The 11,272-nt window shown below is 34.8% G+C and overlaps 1 protein-coding gene across 1 annotated transcript; it reads left to right on the forward strand.

Moving 5' to 3' along the window:
- Window positions 1–9,746: 9,746 nt before the first annotated feature.
- On the forward strand, window positions 9,747–11,038 carry HELRODRAFT_171808 (hypothetical protein; the record flags this gene model as incomplete). Its single annotated transcript, XM_009018476.1, has 3 exons — window positions 9,747–9,792; window positions 10,029–10,203; window positions 10,957–11,038. 3 exons carry the CDS (start codon window positions 9,747–9,749, stop codon window positions 11,036–11,038), a joined length of 303 nt encoding a protein of 100 aa, XP_009016724.1.
- Window positions 11,039–11,272: the final 234 nt, after the last annotated feature.

Here is an 11,272-nt window from a genome sequence, read left to right on the forward strand (position 1 = left end):
TACGCAATCAAGTTTACGACTTGTTATCTAGGAAGTATATTGAGACAGGCGGTGCGTGTACGTCTGAACTTTTATTGCCGCATCCAGTGCTCTTTATGTTGCGTTTATAACGAAGAAGGTGACAATACATACGTACGAACAAATGTTGGCTCGCTTCTTTACGCTCCTCTCTGCCTTCTTTCTCTTCTTTATGAAGCCCCAACCTCACAGAGATTGCTTCCATTTGATCGATGGAATACAAAACATTAAGGTGTATGTTCAATAAAAAACTCTGTTTTTTTGTTTCAACTGCTTAGATTTGAAAACTTAAAGTAGACAAACATATTTACATAGATGGTGGGAAGATGTGCGTACATTTTGAGTGAATATAAACATATGAATGTACATACGAATGTACACACACACACACACACAAACCAATGCACACACACATACGTACATGCTAACACCCACACCAGTGCATAACAAGAAAGGCAGACAAGAAGGTGTAGGCAGACGCGGTCGTGGATGCAGGTAATGGATGATCTGGGAGGTTGGTGTGAGTAAACAAGCGTGTCAGCATGAATATGCATATGCATAAGTGTGTGGACGTTTAATGTCTTTGCACGTGGCGTCGCTATTGAAGCCGGTCCGCTGGGTTATGAGAATGCGTTTAGATGTGTGTGTGTGCGAAGGTAAATATGTATTGATGTGTTGATGTTTCTGTATGTGTTGATGTTTGTGTATGTGTTTTTGTGCTGGTGTGCTTGCGTGTGAGTTGATGTTAGTGTGTGTGCGTCGTGCAAGTGTACGCACACCTCTCTTCATCCAATTAGATGCAAGTTTCTATGTATGCGTGTTGTTCAACTGCATTTTTGTACGGGTGAATATGATTTATGAGAAGTTTTCCTCCAGTTGCAGATAAAGTTTGGATGATGCGACTTTGTTGTTTTGAAACAAAAATCGAATAGGGATGGCTTGACATTATTGAAATGAATAACCAACTGATATTAAGTGAATTTAGATTTATTTATTCATCATTAGATAGGTCCAGATCACTTGAATTGAATCTCCTGTGGAGCTATACTGGCTGATATCGTGCTGCGACCTCATGGTGGGTAGCCATCTAGTTTAGGTTTCCAGTTTTCTCTTGCGGGTATCATACGTCCACTTTCCCTTTTTAAATTATTGTTATTATTTTGAAATATATTTCATGGCCATAATTGTGACTGCCCTATTTTGCATGCCTGTAAAAATTGTTTCTTTTAATTGAACATTCTCAACTTCACAAATTTCGTTTGCTCAGATGAGTTTAATTTTGTTTGACTTTGCTGGTTTTAAATTAATGGTTTTTTTTGATATAGCACTTTATATGACACCAAGATAGCATTCTACTGATATGTGAAATCTTGTTATCAAAATGTTGTTTCAAAAATAAAAACTTCCAGTAAAGTCAAAAGGTTGAGTTATCTGATGGAGGAAGATAGTTTGCAGATTGTGGCCAGAATGTGAAGAACCATTTAGAACAATCTCGTTTGAGAACATTGTGTGTTTAATTTCTAGCTGAAAAGAACATTTCTTTTTGTGTTAAAATAAAATAGGGGAAAGTTGAATGGCGAACATTCTTAAGTTTCATTATTCTATTTTTCATCACTGATTACTTGATTTAAACACTACAGCGCGATATTTTGCCTGGTTTCTAAGAGTGAAAAAGTTTTAGAAGTATTATACAAAACTTATTAATAACTAATAAATAATAATTAACTAAATTCATGTCCGTATGAGTAACTTTTGTTGAAACATACCAATGCATAAATGTTAAACCAATGAGAAATATGAACATCCCACGCCATTTTACAATATTTATTGGCGTTTCGCCATCACATATTAGTTGTTGATTGGAATTTGAAAATGTTTGTGTAGGAGTGAACGTGTTGGTGGGTGTTGGAAGATGTGGGCTCTTAAAAACATGAAGACAAAGTCCGCCTTTGTTCAAGGCAAGTGTACTTTTCAATGTATTGAATTGTACATGAGTGTGTAGTGTTTGTGTTGATGCGTGTATGTGTGGATGCGTTCATACATTGATGCATGTATGTGTTGATGCATGTGTGTGTGAATGCATGCATACATTGATGCGTGTATGTGTTGATGCATGTATGTGTTGATGCATGCATGTGCTGATGCATGTGTGTGGATGCATACATACATTGAAGCGTGTATATGTTGATGCATGTATGTGTTCACATAGGCATGTTTTATGAGTGACACTCATGATGTGCTTACAAACTGTCATCAACGCTCGTATAAAATTGTTTATTCGGAAAATAAGCGTAATAAAAAGTGGTCTGATAATGAAATATCTTCGTTCTCAGCTCATTAACGTGAGTCATCGTGGGCACGTCTTGCATCTTTGCGAGGGTTTTCAAAATTTGTACGCTGATAAAACAGTAGATTATTAACAATTATTATTAGACTATCAACTGAACTTGTAGCATTGTTGCAAAAACATTCAGTCCGTCTTCTTTCTCTTAATACTATTCATCATAAAGATTTGTGCAATTGGGAAAAATGCGATTTTTTTATTTTCAAGTTTAAAAACATTGCATCGAAGCACTCCTAAATATTTGTCAACCGATTGAGTTATGGATTCTGAATTCTTCATTATTGACGGTTTAGTCAGGCACTTGCAACATCAAGTTCTCTTCACATTTTTCAATTCTTCATTTTTTATTTATTAATTCTAATAACTTACAAATATTCAAATTAGGATATTTTCCATTATTGATTGTTCCTTCTTATCTTTAATGATTTTTATAATTTTTGTGTCAAATGATTGACCTTTTATTTTGCTGCTTTACTTTCTTATTTTAATGGTTTTTGTGCGTGCGATCATATTTAAGATTTGTTATTCTTTAAATCTTCTTTTCATGTAAAACTTTATTTTAAATTAATTCTGGGCCAAACTTTAAAGCGGAACATATGCATGAGTGTAATGTGTTTTAACAAAGTTTACGGTAGCTTACCAATTTTTAAAATGTAAAGTGATATTTTGTAACCGCAGTTTATGGCATGCAGTGACACATTGTTCGTACAATTGTATTTATTATAGATTGCTAGGCTTTATGGTAACTGGCTATTGAAATAATATATATGTATATTATATATGTTTCAATATATTTATGACTTTCCATAGTTTCAGACAATCTTATATTATTGCTAACTTGACTAACTTGCACGTGTATGTTTTTTTCGCTTTTTGTCGACTAACGTGTCTTCTAATATTTCAATTAAACGTTTCTTTAATAAACAATTATATTAAAAACAAACAAAGAGGTTTTTTATCTTAAACAGGTTATGTGCCCAGAACGCTTAATAAATTGTTTAGAGAAAAAGTTATTTTGAAAAAAAAGAAATTGCAATTCGTGACTAAAAGAACTTTTCCAACTTTCGTTGAACCAAGAACATCAATTTTTTTTTCCTTCAAAATGGACTCAAAGCTTCAAATAAAACAGTTAAGTTTCGCAGCCGATTAGCCCATTTGGAAACGTCGTGTTCGAGATTTCATGGACTACCATGAGGGCGCACTTGATGAGATTGATGGGAAGTTGTCAAAACCAGAATTACTAGAAAATCAAACAGAGCAACAGACAAAAGATTTTAAAAATAAATCAGATCTGTTTAGAAAGGCAGACAGTTATGCCAAATCAGTAATTGCGAATGCAGTCACAGAAGATACATGCCAAAAGATAATGGACAAGAACACAGCGTTTGAAGTTTGGGAGGAATTAAAAAAAAATTTTGAAGCGTCAACTAAGGACCAACTGTTCCAAGTTTGTAGCAATTTTTTCGATTTCAATTGGATAGCGGATGTAGATGTATCCGGCCATATTGCAAGATTGAAGACTTTATGGAACGAATTAAACAGTAGGCTTCAGGCATCGGGAGAAAATAAACTACCAGAGCTGCTATTAGTATGCAAAGCGATGCAGATTCTCCCAAATAGTTTCCAAAACTTCAAATTCTAGTTGGCTAATGCTAGGTGAAGAAAAGCAGTCGATAGATGATTTAATCACTCATCTCTGTGCTTTCGAAGGAGAGATAAAGACTTTCGACACAATCGATAAATCATCAAGGCAGAACGCCTTAGTTGTAAATGTTGAAAAGCCAAGTTTCAACAAATCAAGAGATTTCACTAAAAGGACAAAACCAGTTGGTAACTGCAACTATTGCCATAAACCTGGACACTAGGTTAAGCAATGTAGAAAGTGGGTCAGTGATGGAAGACCTTTTAAAAATTCCAAAAATGTTTCAGCGACACCAAGAAAAGCATATGATGAAACATCAAATGTAGTTTTGTGCACGTCAGCCAGTAATCAAACACTGAGAGACAACACTAAGTGGTATATTGACAATGGAGCAACAAAGCACCTAACGAACAATCCAGATAATTTGACAAGGATTTGTGTGAACCATGTCTCTATGGTAAAGCACATCGGTTAAAATTTGGCAAGAGAAATGCAACCAATAAACCAGGTGAGCTACTATCAGCAGATGTTTGTGGTCCTTTCAGTACAGAACCATTTAATAGTAAACGATATTTTGTTGTTTTCAAAGATCATTACAGCAAAATGAAGTTCATTTCTTTTCTTAGACACAAAAATGAAGTGAAACAGGCACTACAAAATATTTTGTCTCAAGCAGCGACTCAAGGTCATAAAGTAAAAGAATTTTTGAGTGACAATGGGGGTGAGTTTGACAACGAAGAAGTTCGAAACATCCTGCGCAGCCATGGAATCACGCAAAGACTAACAGCACCATATACACCTTAACAAAATGGTGGTAGTGAACGTGAAAACAGAACAATAGTAGAAATGGCACGCACATTGAAGTACTCAAATCCAGATTTTGAATTTTCAGTCGCTATGTGGGCTGAGTTATGTTCAACTGCAGTATATTTACTTAATCAAACAGGTAAGTCGTCGATTGAAGATAAAAGCCCATTTGAAATTTGAACAGGTAAAAAGCCAAGAATTAACCATTTGAGAATAATTGGCTCTACATGTTTTGTTCACATACCTGATCAAAAACGTCAAAAAACGGATAAGAAAGCCATAAAAGGTTACCTTGTTGGTTACGATGGTGACGAACGCTATCATATATGACTCAAAAATCAATATAAAATGATATTATCAAGAGATGTAGTTTTCCAAGAAAAACCTATGAAATGTACAACATCATTTGAACATCAGACTCAAAAAGATTTTACAACAGATCCTCAAATCAATTGCAAATCAGAAAATGACTCGAGTAGTAGAAATGATGATTTAAAAGAAGAAATTACAGATGACACTGAGAAGATTATAGATAATTCAGTTAAAGTTCAACTCAGAGATAGGTCAAGCTTGCAGAAACCTAAGAAGTTAGATGATTATGTGATGCAGGCTGAGACATATTTATTAGATGTACATGAACCAGATACATACGAAGAAGCCATTCAAAGCAGGGAAAGTAAATATTGGAATGATACCATGAATAATGAAATTAATTCATTAAACAAAAATAGAACTTGGGAACTTTGTGAGCTACCCAGAGGAACTAAAGTTATTCCATGTAAATGGGTTTACAAAATAAAAACCTTGCCAGACGGAAGTGTAGATAGATACAAGGCAAGACTTGTGGCAAAAGGATTTTCACAACGACAAAATGTAGATTACCATCAGACGTTTAGTCCAGTAGTAAAGTTGACTACAGTTCGCTCTGTACTAAGTATTGCAGCAAATGAAAAACTGCATCTTCTTCAATTTGATGTTTCAATTGCATTCCTGTAGGGTGAACTTGATGAAGTGATCCACATCAAACAACCAGAAGGATATAATGATGGCTCAAATAAAGTTTGTCGATTGCTCAAAAGTCTGTATGGTCTAAAGCAAGCACCTCGTTGTTGGAATTAATGCTTCGGCAAGTTTCTTTTTGAATGTGGCTTTAAGTCGAGTGAAGCGGATCCATGTCTGTATGTTAAAAAACAGAATGAAAACATTATGATGTTAGCATTGTATGTTGATGATGGACTGGTAGCCGCTAGCAACACAGAAGATTTAGATCTATTGGAAAATTGAAGCTGAAATTTCAGGTTACAGTTAAACCTGCAACATATTGCATGTTTTACAGTGTTTCAGTAATTCAGATTTTGGAGGCTGTAGGAAGACTGGACGTTCGACCACAGGTATTGCAGTGATATATGCAAGAGGCATAATATCATGGATTAGTCAACGACAGGCCATAGTTGCAACATCTACAACAGACACTGAGATCATCGCCGCGACAGAGGCTGTCAAAGAAATAATTTGGCTTCAAAGATTATTCAAATCATTACAGGTTGATTTGAAAGATGTGCCAATCTTGCAAGTTGACAACAGTGCTGCAGTCAAATTAGCTCAGAACCCACAATTTCATCGGCGAACAAAACACATTGACTTGAAGAACTTTTTTATTATAGAAATAATTCAAGATGGAACGGTTGATATCACACAAATTTCAACAAGTGATCAAGTCGCTGATGTGATGACAAAGCCACTGGACAGAGTCAGACTAAAACTCTTGTGTGGACTTATGGGACTAATGTCATAAAATGTTTTGAAACATGGGAAAGTATTGAAATAATATATATGTATATTATATATGTTTCAATATATTTATGACTTTCCATAGTTTCAGACAATCTTATATTATTGCTAACTTGACTAACTTGCACGTGTATGTTCTTTTCGCTTTTTGTCGACTAACGTGTCTTCTAATATTTCAATATACGTTTCTTTAATAAACAATTATATTAAAAACAAACAAAGAGGTTTTTTATTTTAAACACTGGCCTGTGCCAGCGGTTGTCTGAAACGTCCTCATTGTGAACTGTTTAATTTTTTATTGTTTTGAAAGTTTACATTTCATTTCAACAAATGTTATTTTATATTGGTTATTTGGATGCTAAGAAAATTACACACACAAAAAAAAATTAGTACATATGGTTCCTTTGGTAAGTTTAAAAAACGAAAAAAATTAAACAAAAAGAACATTAACATCAAAGTACGATATTAATTTTTGTATAGCTTGATTTCTCTGTTTTGTTGACATTTTTTAAACTTTTTTACATTGAAATTTTCGAGTGACATTTTCTTAATGCGGTTGTCATCGAAGCCAGGGCACCTCGTGCTTTCAAGCCATAAACCTCCTTGTTGTAAGAAGTTTATTTTGTGTTGATATTTGTCAATTTATGAGGTTAGAACACGTGGACAGGCATTTAAACTACAAACTGGTTAGTCCCACTGGGATTGTATAACACAATTTCCATGTGACCAAATTTTCGGCAGCCGATACGATACAGCCTCTTTAAAATGTGTTAATGTCACGACATGTCGATGGTCTTCAATAATATTCGATAGCTTTTTTTAATGCTCAATTACATTAGCGTGTTTTAGAACATCTGCTGTCTAAACAAAATTCTTTGATGGTCTTGGAATGTTTTAGGACTCCGTTATTTGAAAGACAGTCAATTGGAATGTTGGAGCCGGCGTTCCATTCAGAATATCTTGCATGGAAGAAAACTGAACATCGCGTGAAGATGATAAACTTCATTGAAAACTTGAAACAAAATTGAAGCTGTTTAACAAATTTTTCATAATTTTTCATTTAAATATAATTCAAATGATAACGGCAGCCATTACCGACATTTGATACTTTCCGTTAACGAGGCAGATGTTGAGTTTCGTTCGTCGTAAGTGAATGAGTGTTTAAAAATTAGAAAGCTTATATTGTTAGAAGAAAAGTGTACTCTACAAAAATGAGAAAAAAGCAGCTGTTGAGAAATAATATCAACTGAAAAGAAACAAAAGAATCACTTTTCATTCAAAACAATTACGAATAAAGTTTATTTTCAATGAATTAATTGCTGTGATGGGCAGTAAGGTTAGACAAAAAGCTTCTTTCCAGAGTGAAAATTCCACGCGCGTGCCCGTGCATAATTTAAAAAAATGTAAACATTTCCAATACGAAGATATCCTGGTAATTGTACAAACATTCGGAAAGTTATTAGTAAACTTTTTAAACAGTTTTCAAGACAGTTTAAATATTTTAATAGGCAAATTTTAGTTACCATTTTAATTGGATAAAACATTGCTGTTTTGTAATGGGCTTTCATTTGGGCGATTTGGCGGACAGTTTTAATCTGTTTCAAGTTAGCACTACAATGTCGGCGAGAAAACTCTTTTACAATTGAAGTTGTCATGTAGGTTGAAATGAGCATTAACAGGCTGAACAAAACCATACGATTTGCACTAGGCCCAAATATCAAGAGTTTAATTTGTAGAGCACTTTGCTAATTTGGAATTCGCCATTGGGCCACAACAACTGCAACCACAACAACTGCAACCACAACAACTTCAACCAATACAACTGCACCATCTTTTCAAAATAAATTTGTCAAAAATGTTGACACATTTATTTAAAAGTAAAAGCACTACAAAAAACGTGTAACAATTTTTATTTTTTTGCAATAAAATTTGTAAAACAACTGGTTCTGGTTTATATTTTCATGATTTTTATGACTTTTTTGGAATGTTTCGTCTTGATCTTTGCATACTTTTGAAATATAGAACCACAAAAGTGTTGCAATAGTACGTTAAAATAAGTAACGTAACTAAGTAGTTAATTAAATGAAGAACTGTTTCTGAGCAGAAAATATTTAATAAATATTCGGCACAGTTTGTGGACGTCACTCCATTGTGGACGTAATTAACGGGGGAGGAAATGAATTCCTTCTTATTAAAGAATTTCGGTGCATTGTCATTATTGCAAGGCAGTGCTCCAGTCAATCAGCCCGATTAACAGCCGTGCCTATGCAAATTTTTTTCCAGGTCTCCTTTGAATTTTCCCATTTTTACATTTCAAACTGAATTCTTAAGAATTGCTATTGTAATTATGATGAAAAATGTTATAGTTACACACAAGCAGAAAACACCGTGTGATAGTTATTAAAGGCAACAAGCGCGAATTCAATGAACTTTATTGCATGAAGACTTCTAAACTGAAACACAATTGAACTAATTTATGTTATTATTTTATATTTACTCAAGTTGTAAGCCACCGCATACAAAACTGAACAGTCTGTTGTTCAGTCGGCCTCTTTGTATTAATAACATCGTGGGTGTTTCAATTTTTTGTTGGTTGCAACAAAAATGAAAATATAATTTGTACGAAGAACATAATAGTTATCGATGTTTCTATTAAATTTTGAGACCCTCGTGGTTATGAAGTAAATGAATAAATAAGTGAATAAATAAGTAAATAATTTATTTAAAAATAATTTAATTAAAAATAAACAAATGAATGAATGAATGTAGCACGATGCATAATGTTGGTGGGTGGATGTGTGCATGCGGTGAATAGAATCGAACATTTATAAATATGCTTGCTCTGCATACATTTTTTAAAATTCCTTCCAAAAGATTTTAAAAACAAAAATGTATGAATTCATTCCAACTAACTTGTCATAAAACATTGAATTGGAACATCAGCCCTCCTTATCATCATCATCACAAACCCAACGAAAGTCGGACAAGTTCTCAAAAACTGAGCAGAGTCAAAGGAGAGAAATTGATTTATAAGTGAGCGCCGACGTATCGACTGTTGGAACTTGCGCCGTGATGAACTGTACGTGACGATGCTGATGATGAGTTAAATTATTGAGTGGCTGGTTTGGCCGGTTTGTTGGGTGGATGGCTGTTTGGGTGGGTGGGTGGCTGTTTTTGGATGGCTGTTTGGGTGGGTGGGTGGATGGCTGGTTGGGTAGATGGATGGATGGATGGATGGATGGATGGTGGGGTGCCGATGATGATGTTACTCTTGAGGATAAAATGAAAAAAATAATTTAGTTAAAAGTGTTAAATTTATAAAAATAGGTGGATAATTGTGCCCTTAATATTTTCAAAGCGCAGACAGCACATCACTACATTCATGTTGACGTTCACGATTTCATCACACACACGCCCACAATGCAGATTTGATAGGTGGCGAGTACTGTGACACGGAGGTCTTCAGAGCCGAGTGTGGCGAGGGGTGGCTGATCGTCATGTTGCAGGCCCAGTATGGCAGGAAGAAGTTGGGCAGATGTTTGGAGTTGGAGCTAGGTCACATCAACTGCTCGGCCGATGTGCTGCACGTAATGGACAGGAGGTTGGTGTGTTGCTCAACATTTGGCGTTTATTGGGCTAATTTTTTCTAACATCGATCTATAGTAGCATTGTGGACATTGTTGATGATGGACATTTCAGAGTCAGCAGCGCATTCAAATTTTTTGATTGAATTAATTTCATTTTTCACAACATTTCATTAAATTAATTTTACTAGAACATTTTAATAATTCTTATTAACTGAGTGGCATAGTTATAATAAACATGCACAGAAATGTATAGAGCTGGAAACAAAACAATAAGAGAGTTTTGACGCAGCACGTTTTTGAACCCTGCCTCCGAGCATCGATCACGTCCATCCGAGTTGACAACGTACGAATTGCCTCAACATGACAGCCAACATTGCAATTAATTTTCTGACTCTTTGCCATGATGCAAAACAAGGAATAAACTTTTTTTGAAAAAAAAGCAATTCACAATCACTACGCATGTTGAACCCCACCACCATCACCACCACACATGCCGTGCACTACCACCACACACATGTTGTACACCACCCCACTCATGCTATACACGACTTCCACACAATGCACTCTACATAGAACCAGCTCTGTTTATAATTAAACACTTTTACAAGGTCTATCTCGCTTTAAGGTCCAGTGCATCTAACTTTCACCAATAAATATGAACAAATTTTAATAAGATGAGAACTAATCAAACTAATAAACACAAACAGAACTTGTCAAAAATGAATTTGCAAAGGCCCAGAAACTCAGAGAATACTTTTTTCTTGCAGAGGGTTCGTCGGCAGTTCGACTGAAGCTTTTCCATTCTTTCTCCAAAGTTTCATAACTGACAAACCGTCAGTTGTACCTTGAACTATAAACTGAAGCTTCACAATATTCAGTCATCTCGGACAGCAACTACAGTGACAATATGAATAAAAATGCATTGTAGTGAACTCCCAACTCTCTCTCTCTCTTTCTCTCTCTCTCTCTCTATATATATATATATATATATATATATATATATATATAATCCAACGCTAGATATCCTGTACATTTCATAAATGACTGCATTAATTATAGTTTTTTACCAGCATGAAAACCGCA

This window comes from Helobdella robusta, assembly GCF_000326865.2.
Source record: "Helobdella robusta unplaced genomic scaffold HELROscaffold_21, whole genome shotgun sequence".
NCBI lineage: Eukaryota > Metazoa > Annelida > Clitellata > Rhynchobdellida > Glossiphoniidae > Helobdella > Helobdella robusta.